This window comes from Oncorhynchus mykiss, chromosome 15 (assembly GCF_013265735.2).
Source record: "Oncorhynchus mykiss isolate Arlee chromosome 15, USDA_OmykA_1.1, whole genome shotgun sequence".
Lineage (NCBI taxonomy): Eukaryota > Metazoa > Chordata > Actinopteri > Salmoniformes > Salmonidae > Oncorhynchus > Oncorhynchus mykiss.
This window is the reverse complement of record NC_048579.1, coordinates 38,088,945-38,107,822: the sequence shown is the minus strand read 5'-3', so window position 1 is coordinate 38,107,822 and position 18,878 is coordinate 38,088,945. Positions and strand designations below refer to the sequence as shown.

The 18,878-nt window shown below is 41.4% G+C and overlaps 1 protein-coding gene across 3 annotated transcripts in view; it reads left to right on the top strand.

Moving 5' to 3' along the window:
* Positions 1 to 9,884: 9,884 nt before the first annotated feature.
* LOC110490035 (homeobox protein Mohawk) overlaps positions 9,885 to 18,878 on the top strand; it is a 30,014-nt gene continuing 21,020 nt past the window's right edge. Inside the window, exons 1-6 of one of the 3 annotated variants that reach the window (XM_021563131.2) lie at positions 9,885 to 10,037; positions 10,926 to 11,217; positions 13,463 to 13,513; positions 13,696 to 13,855; positions 16,529 to 16,682; positions 18,417 to 18,758. In XM_021563131.2, the coding sequence (XP_021418806.1) occupies positions 11,036 to 11,217; positions 13,463 to 13,513; positions 13,696 to 13,855; positions 16,529 to 16,682; positions 18,417 to 18,758 (889 nt within the window). In that variant the 5' untranslated portion in view covers positions 9,885 to 10,037; positions 10,926 to 11,035. Of the gene's footprint in view, positions 10,038 to 10,395; positions 10,540 to 10,925; positions 11,218 to 13,462; positions 13,514 to 13,695; positions 13,856 to 16,528; positions 16,683 to 18,416; positions 18,759 to 18,878 lie in introns of those variants that run through there. The other 2 variants (XM_036944334.1, XM_021563132.2) reach the window with 2 other exon arrangements.

The following is an 18,878-nucleotide window of genomic DNA, read 5'->3' as shown; positions in this document are numbered from 1 at the left end:
ATTGCAGCACCCTGACCCACAAACTACTTCCTGCGGCTATGGGACTCAACACAGCCTCTGTTCTCAATCTGTAAATGTGGTTTTATATCATATCAGCTCTCTCACACAAACATCTAGGGCCAGCCAGGCCTGTTTGTTGATTGGTCAGTAGTGTGGTAGCGTGTCGTAACACTCTCCTACTGTTTCACTCTCCTACTCTCCTACAGTCTCCCTCCCCACGGATCATGTGCTCTCAGAATTCAATATTCCTTCAAAAGGTTAAATGCTTCTTGTAATCCACTTGCATTACTGGGTGGTTTCGAGACGTTTTTAATCCTGACGTTCCCATCCATAAAGTGTAAATAACTAGCTGGCCCGACAATAAATAAACAGATAAATTAGTGGGCAAATACCACAGAGTCTGGGTCATGTTTCAGGGCTAGTAGAGTAATGTCTCCATAAAGGTCTTAACAATATTAATAAATAATACCTACATTAGTAATAACAGCCCATGTACTTTATAGGGCTTTGAGGTTTGCTCAAAGAGGAAACCTACCTGTGGTTCTAGAGACCAAGGAGAGCAGGGCAGTGATGGTTAGGAAACATTTCCATTAAGGGCAAGAGATTTATAGACAAATGTTGCTCAGCCATTAACCTGTGGAGTTTTATCAATAAAACTGGCATTACCATTGTGTTCACAAAAATGAACTTTTGACCCAAAAGTAATAATTTACTAACATAAAGCTAATATATACTATGATAAACCCAGTCTTTACACCACAAGCTGGAATGATATAGCTGTGATATATACATTTTGGGAAACACTGATACACTGTAGGCTGCTACTGCACATACTGTACACGTACAGTACCTTGTAAAGCTGCTCAGACACATGCAGAGTCACACACATGCACTAAGACAGAGATGAATTGCCGTAGACACACTCCCACACAGCTGTGAGCCATAAGCCATCCAGATTTTCTTCATTGTTCAGAATCAACCTGAGAGCTGTGCTCCTTGTGGCTCCCCAACAAAAATTATATAATCCCTGAGCTTTCATCAGGGTGTTTTCATCAAGCTATCACAGCTCATCTCTGGACAACAGAGGGAGAAAGATCAACACAGAGGAATGATACCCAATCAACACATCAACTGTGAGGTATAACAGAACTTCTTACTGAGTACCTGTAAACAACGTATTTCTGCACTTTTAAAGACACATTTATACCTGAAAAGAGAGACTTTCAGAAGATTATGCTTCAGAGGTAGCTATTCAAATGCAAAATGATTGTGCTCAAGGTTTCTACTCAAAAGCTATATAAGGGCCATTCATTTGATTGCCCTGTCAATCAACCTACCTGTCTCTATTACCTGTCTCTATTCCACCAATAGAATAGAGACAGGCTTCCTGATACATAACCTGTCTCTCATGTTCTGCTCTCCCTCCCCAGAATTGGATCCTGTTTTTCTCCAGCTATGTTTCTGACATTAATGAATGTCCTTCCCCTCCGTGCAATGCGTCACGCTAAAGCACAGCCCAACCTTCTGCTGTCAGTTTCTCAAAGAAAAACACACGTACAGAGTGAGCGGCATGAAATCTTTTGGTCAACGACAAAGATATGAAACAATAAAAGACACGTGAAATGCATAAAACCTACATATTCAGGAGATTCAGAAGGCATTGATGGATTTTTAGGAGGCCATACAGTATATTTAAAGGTACATAGAAGTAGGAAATGTTAGAAGTGCATAGTGTACCCAAACATTTACAGTATTCCTTAACACACTATAATTGCCAGAATTGCAAGTCTCAAGGCCACTAATTGCATCTAGGATGTGTCCCAAATTGCCCCCTATTCCCTATATAGTGGACTACTTTCAAAAGTAGCAGTGGTGGAAAAAGTTCACAATTGTCATACTTCAGTAAAAGTAAAGATACCTTAATAGAAAATTACTTAAGTAAAAGTGAAAGTCACCCAGTAAAATCCTACTTGAGTAAAAGTCTAAAAGTATTTTGTTTTAAATGTACTTAAGTATCAAAAGTAAATGTAATCACTAAAATATACTTAAGTATCAAAAGTTAAAGTCTAAGAAAATTCTAATTCCTTATATTAAGCAAACCAGATGGTACCATTTTCTTGTTTTTTAAATTTATGGACAGCCAGGGCCACGGTCCAACACTGAGACATAATTTACAAACAAAGCATGTGTTTAATGAGTCCTTCAGATCAGAGGCAGTACGGATGACCGGAGATGTTCTCTTGATAAGTGTGTGAATTAGATCATTTTCTTGTCCTGCTGAGCATTCAAAATGTAAAGAGTACTTTTGTGTGTCAGGGAAAATGTATGGAGTAAAATATACATGATTTTCTTTAGGAATGTAGTGAAGTAAAAGTAAAAGTTGTCAGAAATATAAATAGTAAAGTAAAGTACAGATACCTCAAACAACTACTTATGTAGTACTTTCAAGTATTTTTACTTAAGTACTTTACACCACTGAAAAGTAGTGCACTGTGTAGGGAATAGGGTCCCATTTGGGATATAGCCCTAACAGCCCTGGGTATGCAACTAGTTTGTGGACACCCCTTCAAATGAATTTGGTTATTTCAGCCACACCTGTTGGTGTATAAAATCGAGCACACAGCCAGAAGACATTGGCAGTACTGAAGAGCTCAGTGACTTTCAATGTGGCACCGTCATAGGATACCACCTCTCCAACAAGTCTGATTTGGGTTTGGCGGATGCCAGGAGAACGCTACCTACCCGAATGCATAGTGCCAAATGCAAAGTTTAGTAGAGGAGGAATAATGGTCTGGCACTGTTTTCATGGTTCAGGACCCTTAGTTCCAGTGAAGGGAAATCTTAAAACACTACAGCATACTATATTATATTATATGTTATATATGTTATATATGTTATATATGTTATGTTAATCGCATATTATATGCGATTATGTGCTTCCAACTTTGTGGCAACAGTTTGGGGAAGGCTATTTCCTGTTTCAGCATGACAATGCCCGTGCACAAAGCGAGGTCCATACAGAAATGGTTTGTCGAGATCGGTGTGGAAGAACTTGACTGGCCTGCACAGAGCCCTGACCTCAACCCCATCGAACACCTTTGGGATGAATTGAAACGCCAACTGCAAGCCAGGCCAAATTGCCCAACATCAGTGCCCGACCTCACTAATGCTCTTGTGGCTAGAATGGAAGCAAGTCCCCTCAGCAATGTTCCAATGTCTAGTTGAAAGCCTTCCCAGAAAAGTGGAGGCTGTTATAGCAGAAAAGGGGAGACCAATTCCATATTAATGACCATGATTTTGTAATGAGATGTTTGATGAGCAGGTGTCCACATACCTTTGGTCATGTGGTGTACATGTGAAAAGATAGTGCACATCTACAGTGCATTCGGAAAGTATTCAGACCCCTTGACTTTTTCGACATTTTTTTACTTTACAACCTTATTCTAAAATGGATTAAAAATAAATAAATCCTCATCACTCTGCACACAATATCCCATAATGACAAAGCAAAAATATGTTTATAGAAATGTTTGCAAATGTATTCAAAATAAAAAACAGAAATATCATTTTTACATAAGTATTCATACCCTTACTCAGTACTTTGCTGAAGCACCTTTGGCAGAAAGTATTCTTGGGTATGATGCTACAAGCTTGGCACACCCATATTTTTCTCTGCAGAGCCTCTGAAGCTCTGTCAGGTTGGTTGGTGAGCGTTTTCCGATCTCTCCAGAGATGTTCGATCGGGTTCAAGTCTGGGCTCTGGATGGGCCACTCAAGGATATTCAGAGACTTGTCCCGAAGCCACTCCTGCGTTGTCTTGGCTGTGTGCTTAGTGTCGTTGTCTTGTTGGAAGGTGAACCTTCGCCCCAGTCTGAGGTCCTGAGTGCTCTGGAGGAGGTTTTCAACAAGGATCTCTCTATACTTTGCCCTGTTCATCTTTCCCTCAACACTGACTAGTCTCCCAGTCTCTGCCGCTGAAAAACATCCCCACAGCATGATGCTGCCACCACCATGCTTCACAGTAGGGATGGTACCAGGTTTCCTCTAGAAGTCCCTGGCTTGGCATTCAGGCCAGAGTTCAATCTTGGTTTCATCAGACCAAAGAATCTCATGGTCTGAGTGTCCTTTAGGTGCATTTTGGCAAACTCCAAGTGGGCTGTCATGTGCCTTTTACTGAGGAGGGGCTTCCGTCTGGTCACTCTACCAAAAAGGCCTGATTGGTGGAGTGCTGCAGAGATGGTTGTCTCCACAGAGGAACACTGGAGTCACCATCGGGTTCTTGGTCAACTCCCTGACCAAGGCCCTTCTCCAATTGCTCAGTTTGACTGGGGGGCAAACTCTTGGAAGAGTCTTGGTAGTTCCAAACTTCTTCCATTGAAGAACGATGGAAGCCATCTCAAGGATGATAAATGGAAACAGGATGCACCTGAGCTCAATTTCAAGTCTCATAGCAAAAGGTCAGAATATTTATGTAAATAAGGTATTCATGTTTTTATTTGTAAGAAATTGGCACAAATTTTTTTTAAACAGTTTTTGCTTTGTCATTATAAGGTATTGTGTGTAGATTGATGAGGAAACCATTGTAGAATAAGGCTTTAACAACAATTTGGAAAAAGTTAAGGGGTCTGAATGCGCTGTGCATCCATTTTAGGGGCATAATCCCATACAGTTATTGCAGAATCCTAACTAACGGAGTGGAACCTAACAGAGTGGAAGTTGGAGCCTAAATTAGCTATAGCTCTCTAGGTGATTGAGATTAAGATTGCATAATGGTAAATATTTGAAGAAGACTTGAACTTTTATATAACATTTGATTAATTGTCTCTATAATTTAGTCTAACGGGGTGGAAATGTACCAGTGAGACGAACAGGCTAACATCATAAAACATGGAAAATAGATAAAACCTAGTGTTTCTATTTATTTAGCATTGCACCAAACAAATGATGACACTTCCTGAAGGAGATGTCATTGTGGGAAGGGGCTGTTTTCTTAAAGGAGAATAACTACAAATGAACATGGTGGAAAGTGATATCAGGGACACACAGACAATGTTAAATACAACAATAATAAATATAATAAATATGAGGGGAATGAAAGAAGATTTTAAATACAGTGAGGGGAAAAAAGTATTTGATCCCCTGCTGATTTTGTACGTTTGCCCACTGACAAAGAAATGATCAGTCTATAATTTTAATGGTAGGTTTATTTGAACAGTGAGAGACAAAACAAAAAAATCCAGAAAAACGTCAAAAATGTTATACATTTATTTGCATTTTAATGAGGGAAATATGTATTTGACCCCATCTCAATCAGAAAGATTTCTGGCTCCCAGGTGTCTTTTATACTCGTAAAGGGAGTGCTCCTAATCTCAGTTTGTTACCTGTATATAAAAGACACCTGTCCACAGAAGCAATCAATCAATCAGATTCCAAACTCTCCACAATGCCAAGACCAAAGAGCTCTCCAAGGATGTCAGGGACAAGATTGTAGACCTACACAAGGTTGAAATGGGCTACAAGACCATCGCCAAGCAGCTTGGTGAGAAGGTGACAACAGTTGGTGCGATTATTCGCAAATGGAAGAAACACAAAAGAACTGTCAATCTTCCTCGGCCTGGGGCTCCATGCAAGATCTTACCTCGTGGAGTTGCAATGATCATGAGAACGGTGAGGAATCAGCCCAGAACTACACGGGAGGATCTTGTCAATGATCTCCAGGCAGCTGGGACCATAGTCACCAAGAAAACAATTGGTAACACACTACGCCATGAAGGACTGAAATCCTGCAGCGCCCGCAAGGTCCCCCTGCTCAAGAAAGCAAATATACAGTGGGGCAAAAAATAATTTAGTCAGCCACCAATTGTGCAAGTTCTCCCACTTAAAAAGATGAGAGAGGCCAAAATGAAGAAGAAAAAATCATATCATATAATCATATTGTAGGATTTTTTATGAATTTATTCGCAAATTATGGTGGAAAATAAGTATTTGGTCAATAACAAAAGTTTATCTCAATACTTTGTTATATACCCTTTGTTGGCAATGACAGAGGTCAAACGTTTTCTGTAAGTCTTCACAAGGGTTTCACACACTGTTGCTGGTATTTTGGCCCATTCCTCCATGCAGATCTCCTCTAGAGCAGTGATGTTTTGGGGCTGTTGCTGGGCAACACGGACTTTCAACTCCCTCCAAAGATTTTCTATGGGGTTGAGATCTGGAGACTGGCTAGGCCACTCCAGGAGCTTGAAATACTTCTTACGAAGCCACTCCTTCATTGCCCGGGCGGTTTGTTTGGGATCATTGTCATGCTGAAAGACCCAGCCACGTTTCATCTTCAATGCCCTTGCTGATGGAAGGAGGTTTTCACTCAAAATCTCACGATACATGGCCCCATTCATTCTTTCCTTTACACGGATCAGTCGTCCTGGTCCCTTTGCAGAAAAACAGCCCCAAAGCATGATGTTTCCACCCCCATGATTCACAGTAGGTATGGTGTTCTTTGGATGCAACTCAGCATTCTTTGTCCTCCAAACACGACGAGTTGAGTTTTTACCAAAAAGTTATATTTTGGTTTCATCTGACCATATGACATTCTCCCAATCTTCTTCTGGATCATCCAAATGCTCTCTAGCAAACTTCAGACGGGCCTGGACATGTACTGGCTTAAGCAGGGGGACACGTCTGGCACTGCAGGATTTGAGTCCCTGGCGGCGTAGTGTGTTACTGATGGTAGGCTTTGTTACTTTGGTCCCAGCTCTCTGCAGGTCATTCACTAGGTCCCCCCATGTGGTTCTGGGATTTTTGCTCACCGTTCTTGTGATCATTTTGACCCCACGGGGTGAGATCTTACCCCAAATCGAGGGAGATTATCAGTGGTCTTGTAATGTCTTCCATTTCCTAATAATTGCTCCCACAGTTGATTTCTTCAAACCAAGCTGCTTACCTATTGCCGATTCAGTCTTGCCAGCCTGGTGCAGGTCTACAATTTTGTTTCTGGTGTCCTTTGGCAGCTCTTTGGTCTTGGCCATAGTGGAGTTTGGAGTGTGACTGTTTGAGGTTGTGGACAGGTGTCTTTTATACTGATAACAAGTTCAAACAGGTGCCATTAATACAGGTAACGAGTGGAGGACAGAGGAGCCTCTTAAAGAAGAAGTTACAGGTCTGTGAGAGCCAGAAATCTTGCTTGTTTGTAGGTGACCAAATACTTATTTTCCACCATAATTTGCAAATAAATTCATTAAAAATCCTACAATGTGATTTTCTGGATTTTCTTTCTCATTTTGTCTGTCATAGTTGAAGTGTACCTATGATGAAAATTACAGGCCTCTCTCATCTTTTTAAGTGGGAGAACTTGCACAATTGGTGGCTGACTAAATACTTTTTTGCCCCAATGTACATGCCCGTCTGAAGTTTGCCAATGAACATCTGAAGGATTCAGAGGACAACTGGGTGAAAGTGTTGTGGACAGATGAGATCAAAATGGAGCTCTTTGGCATCAACTTAACTCGCCGTGTTTGGAGGAGGAGGAATGCTGCCTATGACCGCAAGAACACCATCACAACCGTCAAACATGGAGGTGGAAACATTATGCTTTGGGGGTGTTTTTCTGCTAAGGGGACAGGACAACTTTACCGCATCAAAGGGACGATGGACGGGGCCATGTACCGTCAAATCTTGGGTGAGAACCTCCTTCCCTCAGCCAGGGCATTGAAAATGGGTCGTGGATGGGTATTCCAGCATGACAATGACCCAAAACACACGGCCAAGGCAACAAAGGAGTGGCTCAAGAAGAAGCACATTAAGGTCCTGGAGTGGCCTAGCCAGTCTTCAGACCTTAATCCTATAGAAAATATGTGGAGGGAGCTAAAGGTTCGAGTTGCCAAGCGTCAGCCTCGAAACCTTAATGACTTGGCGAAGATCTGCAAAGAGGAGTGGGACAAAATTCCTCCTGAGATGTGTGCAAACCTGGTGGCTAACTAAAAGAAACTTCTGACCTCTGTGATTGCCAACAAGGGTTTTGCCACCAAGTACTAAGTCATGCTTTGCAAAGGGGTCAAATACTTATTTCCCTCATTAAAATGCAAATCAGTTTATAACATTTTTGACATGCGTTTTTCTGGATTTTTTGTTCTTATTCTGTCTCTCACTGTTCAAATAAACCTACCATTAAAATGATAGACTGATCATTTCTTTGTCAGTGAGCAAACGTACGAAATCAGCAGGGGATCAAATACTTTTTTCCCTCACTGTATGTTATTATTTTATGGCTAATATTTATTGTAGAAGTTGATGAATATCACCCAGGGACATGGCAAAAATAATGACATCCACATTAAAACAAATCTAAATACATAACATTCCATTTCAAGATCCATAATTTTGTGTTTTTAAGGTAAAGGACACTTGATATTATACTTAAAGCCTTTTGGAATCCAGGTTCTACTTTAAATAAGAAGTGATATGTATTTCCTGGGGACAGAAAAAGCACCACATGGTAGAATGGCCCAACTGGTAGATTTAGATATGCTGTTGAAAGGAGGAGCCACTATACATGTTCATCTCAGGGTGATATGTTGACCCTTAAAGGTGACCCTAAATGTCAAAGATCATATCAGGAGCAGGTAAAGTGAGTTACTTTCAAAAGGGGCATAGGCCGCCAAGTTAGATATCACACATATATATAGCTTATTGAGCTAATAAACTAACCTTAATTACAGTTATTACATGACAGACTCATTCAAAGCCTGTTTGCACAAACTATTTGCAAAAGCCCCCCCCCCCCCCATTAAATGAAACTAAACACAAATAAACAATAATTGCATGGGTCTCTAAACATCTATATAGGTCTGCTGCTTAGACACATACAGAGAATCACTACCTTGGATAAACCCGAAAAGGCAACAACTCAAGAGCACAGCATTTCTAACTCAGGCAGAATGGCCTTAAAGGAGCCATCTGGGATTTAAACATCAACAAAACGGTCACCTGGTTTCAAAGTCCAAAAATGGATGTACCAATCCCAGATTGCCCCTTTAAAAAAACGTGTGCAATTACAGTAAATGAAAGGGTTCATCAGTGGCAATCAGTGATTGGCTAGGCTATCTATAACAGCACAACATTTTTCCTGAATGCCACCACACACACACAAAAAAAAACTGTGGACTCTATAGATATGCTCTTTTCTGTTTTTCCTACAGCAGGGCTGGATTGATGACCTTGTAAAAACCAAGGAGCATGTTAGCTCAACAAAATATCAAGTGTTGCCAGAAGTGATAACATAAGGCTAACGTTATATATGCAAATGCTATATAGTTGTATTTCTTAAAAGGACAACATTTTTTAAACTTGGCCTACTTTTAAACGTTAGCCTTTGATAGGCTTTACTCAAAACATAAGCACTCTGGCAGATTGTGCACAAAATGGAAAATGCTCAATATGAACTGATGTCTGGAATAATAATTACATTTTAAGTCCATAATTGTAAATAACCTCGCATTTTACACGCTCCAATTGACTGCGACCTATAGCTGAAACTCATGAGCACCTGCACAGATGCAGTTGACCAAGCCAGGGGCCGTTATTTGGTGAGAATCTGTTGCTTCAGACTACCCCTGCAACATACTCAATAAAATGTGCGTACAATAGAATGAAACAAAAAATCTCACTGATATATACTTTAATGCTTAGAAATGTGGTATCGAGTGCAATAATAGACCGATGGAAAAAGTCTAGACGCGAACTAGCAGCGAAACACTGCAGCGCTGTATCCCCGATGCCTTAAGGATATGCGAGCCGCGGAACAGGCATAGAGCATTAACTTTATGTTCGCATGCTGGGGCTCTGTGCTAGGAAACATGAGAAGGGTGACACATTCAGATTCCCGGGCTGAGAATCGGAGGCCACTGAATAAAGCAGAGAGGCGACCGCGGTTCGTGTGGTTTCAGCTAAGGAACTTAGAACGGGAACATGTGAGCAGGGAATGGACAACTGGAAGCAGGATTACTACACACTACACAAGACGCAGGCGGGCTGCGGTACAGGTAACTGAGAACGAGACACCGTCTGATGGGGTTTCTTATGTGTGACTACAATGGAAAAACGTCTACCTCAACTTGAAAGTGCGTTACCTTATCCCCGGAATGGGATATATCTGGCAACATTGTTCCATGGTGATGGCACGGTATATCCCTCCCGTGACTGGAGTCATGCTCATGTTAAGCCAGAAATATGTATCGGTATGATAGTAGGCTACTCTAACTGTAAATCATAAACCTTGACGGTTTAAAATCAAACAAAAGCAATCTCAAATGTATAGCTGAACTATTTTGTGTGTCAGCTCAAATGCACATCTGAAATGTCTGACGACGATAGAGAGAGATTTCATGGCAACATGTGGTGGTGTGGAATGCATTGTATCTCTAAAATCAAGGGGGGAAAGGCGATGGAATGACATTACGAATGAGCCCGTGCGGCTGTGGACCCATTTAGCACATCTGATGGACCGTATTTTTTCTCAATATATTGACATTCTCTGTATGTATGGTGAGGTTGTTTTGACATTTTAGTCATTTTGTAGCCTAGTGAATATATTTTAGTGAGTAAAATATGAAAATATCGCTCACAGGAATGCTTAATGGATTCATGGCACCGCACAGCAGTGCAGAGAGGGATGTGTTTTATTGAGATGGATGGTCTTTGAGTATAGTCAAGAACACTACTGTCTCTGTGGTTTCATTCAGGCTTTCGCTTATTGCGTAAATTGATCTACCATGAATTAGGATAAAATATAATGCACTTTGATTTTTGCGCATCATCATATTATCCATAGATTCAAAACCATATATCCAACTTTAGTAAATGATACATATCTGAATCTGATAACCCCAGCTGCATGAATTTTGAATCCCAATATTCCACTTGCTTCACAGGGGACTCACCGGGACACTGGTGCAGCAGCTTCAATAAGAAGTGAAGTGCAACAATATTTGAGAAATATAATTTTACGAAGCAGAGATAACAGAGGAATACCGAACCAAAGATGAATACTATTGTGTTTAACAAATTGAGTAACCAGGTCCTCTTCGATGAGAAGGCGAAGGAGGTCGAGAGGAGCAGCATAAATTATTTAGAGGTAATAGATGGACAGCATCCGGACCTTCATCCAGACCTGCTATCAAGCAATCATCAAGTTATCAAAGACAACGGCATCAGACACAGGAGGTATGTCACTCATTCAAACTTCTCATAAACAAAGCAGACAACAAAACTTGCAACAGTGTTTAGATGTTTTAATGAATGCACTTCGGTTTGCATTGTAAAGTCATATTTGGGTAAGGGAACCTTTCTGGTGGCGCAACTGAATAAGAGGTGATACACACTGTGTGAAAGGTGTAAGAAGTCGATGGTGCAAGTTTGAATTGTGCAGATTCGTTTTTTTTTATGATGGTGACCCCAGGTAACCAAGTGTGCTTGATGTGCAATTACGTATTTATAATGCAAGAGGTAGGCTTTTCGAAAGCAATGCTATCTAATAATGTTTTTGGATATGTTCTAAACAGTCATTTAAATGATACATTCAGACAAAAGGTTATCTAAAATGAAATCATAACACATCTTAGCAAAATATGAACCACATTAGGTTGTACATGCATATTTCATTTTCCCATCAATGCAATATAATCTCATCGTTTTAGGGAAATTGCAGGAAATTACTATTTACTATTACAACCTGGTTTGTATTTTAGTGTTGATATTCACCGATAATATACAGATTAATATCTAGGCCACCTGTGTTCAGTAGCGTGTATAAAACACTCTTCGCCTGTTTCCAATATATGAATGTGCCCTTCAACTCAATGTGTGGTGTAGTCAATCATGGCATTTTTATTTGGGAGGGAGAGCGAGAGTAAAGGGATTAATGTCATGCGTTATTTTCATCTAATCAGTACTCAGAGAGTCACAATTCCTCTGATTGACCCATGGGCTGTCTACACTCAAGACGCAATGTATTTACAGACAAGTACAGTAGTCCCTTCTATGTTTGGATAGGCACCAGCATCGAATCAAACGTGATGCTGGGTGAATCACTAGTCAATTTAAGCAAACGTCCTACACACGAACGGTCTCCGTCAGAGCCGGAGTTATTGAGCTACGTCTGAGAGACGGAGGGATAGATAACACAATGCCGTGAGGTGCCGCTTCGCGAGGAATATCATTACTAATGAAGAATATTCATTTAGATACGAGGTGTGTGTCGCCAAAATTCACTACAGGGGAGTAAAATGTCATTTAACATACATATCTACATTAGAAGGGAAGTATTTGTAGAACATGAATTTCCAGCAGACTTGAAGTTAGTAGAAAATATGTTACATCTGCAACGGAGCTTCGGAGACAGAAGATAACGCAGGAATATCGCAGGGCCATAGTGACATCTACAGGTTTAAAAATCATAGGCAGCAGATTGGAAGTATCAAGAAAACATTTATCCAATTTGGAGTCCCTTTAATTATCAAAGTCTGAGAATGTTTCGTTACCAAAATACGTAGGCTATTGCTCGATTTGGAAGTAGCTTATTTTGCACTTGGTTGAAAGATAGCACTTACACAGACAGCACCACGCAAAACGTAGCCATACTTGAGACACGTCTAGCTGCTACCATGGGTGTAAAATGGAATGCTATTATTTGTTTTAATTGCGACGTTTTCGTGCTTTGCGGGAGGAGAAGCACCGCAAAGAAAACAGACAACCAATAAAACGCTTCTCTGCGCCAGCTTAAATATAGCACACTTTGGTGAGAAAATGACACACTCTCCAACGGCCATTTAACGTGTTATGACTCTGGATAGCCTTTCTTCATGAAGTAAGACTACAACATGGACGGAATATCCACTTTAGGTCGTGTGTAAAATAAACAACAATATTCTCTCTACTATTTATAAAGTACCACTCATCCACGAATTCAATCTAAGATCACGTCACTTGTTTTTTGTGTGTTTCTTTTCCCCAAAGTTTTTCCCCACCCAAAAATGCATTAAGATGTAGGTCTAATTATATGAAATTGATATGTTGGTAATTATAGCCTATTCCTTTATCGTTGTTTTTCCAAATACGTTTTAATGAGAGGCTATCTTTAATTGATTAGCCAAATGGTATTTTGGCCTATATTAGAACTAATATAGCCTACCTCAGGTATAATTAATGTATGCACAGTGAATTAAACCCTAGGCTAAATGTAATTGATATCCGCGAGTATAAACCCAGGGTCGTTACAATATTACCGAATTAGTCTACTTTTGAGTGTAAAAGGTGTGCATCACTGATCAAGTTTTTGCCAACAACTTCTATAAAGGGAAAATACGTTGTAGCCTACAAAGAGAAATAGCAAAAATAATTTCCCCGTGTTACAAATGTTTTTATATTTTCTATAAATTCACTATTGTTTCATCATGTCAATTTCTTATAGGCCTACAGTCTGCGACCTTGACAACTACGTTATGAAAACAAAATCAGAAAAGTATGTGCCACTATTCCGCATAAATTAAACGTCAATAATATATAGATTTTTCTTAATAAATTTGTTTCATAACGAAAATGTTTATTGACAAGGGCCTAAATTCAGTTATTTAGGGCTATTTTCTCTAGAGCAGTGACTGACGCACTTGTTGCTCTCTCTCTCGCGCTCTCTCCCTTGTACAGGGGCCGTCAGAACAGCGGGAAGGTGCGACACAAGCGTCAGGCCCTTCAGGACATGGCGCGGCCCCTGAAGCAGTGGCTCTACAAACACAGGGACAATCCGTACCCGACTAAAACGGAGAAAATCCTGCTAGCCCTTGGCTCTCAAATGACGTTGGTCCAGGTGGGTTTTTCTCTTGTTTGAAATATTTAAAGATTTCAGGACAGTTCAATTGGAACAGCAGTTTAACCACAACGTAATTTGATTGTTGAATTTGATTGCTCTCTGTTGATATGATATTGTATTGAAATGAAAATAGAACAGTATATGGATAAATAATTAGTAGTAATTATCATAGTGGAAAGGCCTAATAACAATTAATTATAGTGTAGCCTACATTTTAATTTGTCACAGAAATGGTCAATATTAAAATCATGGCATTCCGATTGTCTCTATGAATAATCCATCTTTATTTAACCTTATGATTTTCATTATGAACAATATTTTCCTTGTTCATATCTCTTGTTAAAGCTTGTTTATACTTGTTTGAAAATATAGCCTCGTTATAGCCTACTTGTCTTTGCAAATAGGCCTTTGCACTTATGTGACCTTTCAGTGTTGTGAGTCATAGAGCATAGCGTTCCTGTAGATTACTATGTTTCCATCATAAAGTGACAAACACCAGAGAGAGAGAGAGAGAGAGAGAGAGAGAGAGAGAGAGAGAGAGAGAGAGAGAGAGAGAGAGAGAGAGAAAGAGAAAGAGAAAGAGAGAAATAGAAAGTGCCAGAATGTGAGATAGAGAGAGCAGCAACAGAACGCAACAACTGAGCTCCTCCCTATGGTATGTTCTGTCTGACATGGGGCTTGTACAGACCTAGGATCTTAATTTGAGACAGTTTGCTATAATAGTAAAATAATCCTGCAGCAACAGGAAATGCAAATTATTACGTGGATTATAATTCATGGACATTATTTATAGGGGTTGATGCATTTTTCATTCGGGCAAATCAAGTCTGACATTTTAAAGTGAAATTAAGAGGCATTTTTAAACTTTGAATACACTACAAAATTACATTTCCTCAGCAACAAAGAGTGATCAAATTAAGATCCTACATCTGCATGTTGCTGTGTCATCTGCAGACAACACAAGGTCATAAATGATAGAGGGAGGGAGGGATCTAAGGCTTTCATTTATATTTCCCCGTTCTTGCGTCGGTCGCCTCATCTGTTTTTCCTTTGGGTCCTAATGAAGCTGTTTGTTTTGGGGAGAAGAATGCTTTACATGGAACACACACACTCAGGCCCACACACCCTATACGGGGGTGCAATGCCATGTTATGTTCACTCTGTCTGTCTGTCTGTCTGTCTGTCTGTCTGTCTGTCTGTCTGTCTGTCTGTCTGTGAAACAAGGTGATGAACCCTGTGGTGTCATAACACTGTGTAATATCATCACACTGTGTTTTATATCTGTGGTGGTAACCCGTCATTGTGATCAGGTGTGAGTCCCAAATGGCATGCTATTCCCTGCATAGTGCACTACTTTTGACCAGAGCCCTATGGGCCTTCGTTAATAGTAGTGCACTATATAGGAGAATAGGGTGCTATTTTGGATGTAGACCCATCCATGCTCTCGCAGTCTCAGTCTTAATAACATATTTTCCTACAGGCTGATAAGCAAATTGCCTCAGACCTCTAAGTGCTCTCTGTCTTTCTCAGCCAAGCCACATGTAGACGTCTCAGCTAAGGCCCCTAGTGTAACATGCCCTCAGCTAGAGACAAAGGGACGTGGGACTCTCTTCGTTAATGAGAAACGTGATACTGAAACACAGGAAAGGTCCAAAAATAAGTACTCTAATATATGTCCAGCCCAACCCTTTCATAAGTTGCTTGAAGTCTATTGAGCATGAACAAATATTCCAGTGTAACATCTTATGGGCTCTGGTTCTTGTGAAATGGAGAAGGCAGGGTTGGGTATCATTTCATTGCATTAGAGAAGATGGGTGCTTGAAAAAAACAAATATTAGAAGGAGAGTGTCGGAATCCAGAATAAGCACATAGGACTGGGTACATTGGGTTGGAAATAAGTTAATGTAACGTTACATTCGCTGGTCCTGTCAAGTATTTGGGGGTGTTAAACCTTTGTGAATGGGATTTTGAAAGCCTTTGATATAGACTAGAGGACGATAGATGACTAGACTAGATGAATGCTACAGTGTTTTATCGCTGCTCCGACCCATTTCCTCAGTGTGTCTGGGATGTCTCGGCCACTCTGGTTCAGCGGTGTTATTGGTATCAGGGTCCGCCATACGGCAACCTGACTCTCTCTCCGTCTCTCTCATGCCCAGGGTTAGGCAGGCCGGATGGAGGGAGGCACAGCAGACATTTCCCTAAAGGATAGTCTGTGTAATGTCATGGATGTGGGGGTGTTTTGGATCCAAACAATAATATTGATTTCTATTTTCTTTACATGTCTTCCCATTTCTCCCCATTTTCTTCTCTCTCTCTGACTCTCCTTGTACCTTGCTCTCTGTCTTTGTTTCTCTGCCCTCTCAATCTCTCTATCTCTGTCTCGATTCTCTATCTCTCCTTCTTCTGTCTCTCTTTCTCTTCTGTCTTTTTCTCACTTTCTATGTTTCTCTCTCTCTCTCTCTCTCTCTCTCTCTCTCTCTCTCTCTCTCTCTCTCTCTCTCTCTCTCTCTCTCTCTCTCTCTCTCTCTCTCTCTCTCTCTCTCTCTCTCTCTCTCTCTCTCTCTCTCTCTCTCTCTCTCTCTCTCTCTCTCTCTCTCTCTCTCTCTCTCTCTCTCTCTCTCTCTCTCTCTCTCTCTCTCTCTCTCTCTCTCTCTCTCTCTCTCTCAGGTCTCTAACTGGTTTGCCAACGCCAGAAGGAGGCTGAAGAACACAGTGAGACAGCCAGACCTGAGCTGGGCCCTGCGCATCAAACTCTACAACAAATACGTCCAAGGCAACGCAGAGAGGCTGAGTGTCAGCAGCGATGACACCTGCTCAGAAGGTAAGCCCCAACCCTTCCCTCACTGCCAACCCATCATATTATAGCATCATATGTCTAATCTAATAAAGATAACCCTCACTGCCAGGGCCAATCTATCACATTACACCTCATACATTACATGTTCCAAAAGGTAACCACCCATCACTGCCAAAGTATCAGCTCATAACACCTCATAACATCATTCATCGAATCCTTCAAATCATATCTCTAGCTCAGAAAATGAGGTCAGCCAAACACAAGCATCTTCCTCCTCCCATATGCCTCGTATCCGACAGCTCCAGCTCCAAAGTAAGGATCCATTTATGCATGGCCATGTGCTGGTGTTATAAATGGCCTGTCTGTGGGTTGTGTCCTAAATGGCAACCTACTCCCTATATAGTGCACTACTTTTGACAAAAAACCCTAATGGGCTCTGGTCACAAGTAGTGCACTATATAGGGAATGGGGTTCTATGTGGGATGCACCCTGTGTGTCCTGGTAGACAGAAGCTGAGGTTCAGAGGCTGTGACACGCTGTCATTAAGACACCCTACTGGGCTAGCAGGGCTGAGGACTAGATTCCCCTTCAGATCCCAGCCTGCAATTGGAAATGAGAGGCTCTGTCAGCTGTGTATTTCTCTCTTTCTCTCTCTCTCTCTCAGCTCTTTCCGGGTGACACAGAAAAACACCCATGCCCTATACTGTGGTGTCACTCAGTCTCTTAATCCCTAATTAGGTTTGTTGAGGAGAGGCACACAAATGGAATGTCTATAGTTTGCACAGTCTTCACTTTGCATGGTGTTCTCCAGTGCCCAGAGACTTACTTCTCTTGTCATAATACAGTTCGGAACTTTTTATCAGCTCTTCTCCCTGCCATGATCCATATACTGCTGGCCAAGCCACTCTATCAGATCCCCCACTGTGATCTGATAGAGAGTTAGTTATGTGACCGAGTAGACCATGATCCCAATGACCCTGTATCTATTCAGTCTAACTGTCAAGGCCTTGCTGTTAGATATTTCACCTCAGTGTCGGCGAGGTTGCCGTGGCAATGCCTCAACAGGAAGAGGTCAGGGGTCAGACCGGGGGAGGCTAAAGGTCACATGTAGCTCAGGTTTATGTCCGACTTGAGGAAAGGCATGAAAGAGCAATGTCAAAGGCTTAAAAAAGGAACTTTTGGCTAGCTTGTTTTACATGTTGCCTGGGGATTTCAACCTCACTCTCGGATGTGCAATGTATGCCTCGATATACGCCTCAAATATCTACTTCAGAAAGCAGGGGGAAGGAAAGCAAATTTGTCCATGTGGTTCTGATATGTAAAAGCTATAATTATAATTTGGCCCAAACTGAATCAAAACTCAGACCTGCCGAAATTACCCAATTACAGTCTTGGCACTGACACTATCTAGAGTGGAGCTCTCTTGATTTCCCTCATCCCGAGAGGGTTACTGTTTTCAGCAACGTGTTTTATCCTCTGTATTTTCTTTCATCAGAGGGGGCCAATATTTTAATTCAATCTCAGCCGCAAAGAGCTCCCTGGAAAGGATTTATTTCTGCAAAGAGTAACAGCAATGTGCTTTTTATAGAGAGGAAATGGGCTACCAACCGTTATGGTTTGGTAATGCCTTGGTCTTAAGCTGATAGCTGAGGTCTTTCTTTACTGTAGTTGTTTGAAGTCCTGCAGACAGAGGAACTAAATGTCAGATTTTTCTTTCTTTCTCTGTTTCCTTCCTGGTGGCGCACCCTGGTGTTGTAGATGGGGACAACACTCAGCGGACGCAGACGAGTGGCGTTGAGTTTAGCAAGCCCATGTACCAGAGCGTCATCAAGAAAGAGGGCGCAGCCATGATGGGGGTGGGGCTCCGGGCTGCCGCCGCTGCCTCGTTGGCCGAGGACTATGTGACTCCGCCTCCCAAGTACAAGAGTAGCTTGCTCCACCGTTACCTCAACGATTCGCTGCGACACGTGATGGTAGCCAACGCCGTCATGGATGCCAGGAAGAGGAACCACTCAGGATCCTTCAGCTCCAATGAGTACGACGATGATCTCCTCTCCCCGTCATCCTCAGAAACCGAGGCAAACTTTGTTTATCGAGCTGGTAAGAGTCCTTACATTCCTTCTCACATTCTTTCCTCAAGATTTAGCCGCCTGCTGCTTCTCTCTTCTTTTTTTTCTCTTTCTGTCCCCATCTGCACATTTTGTTTTAATTCCCGGCCCT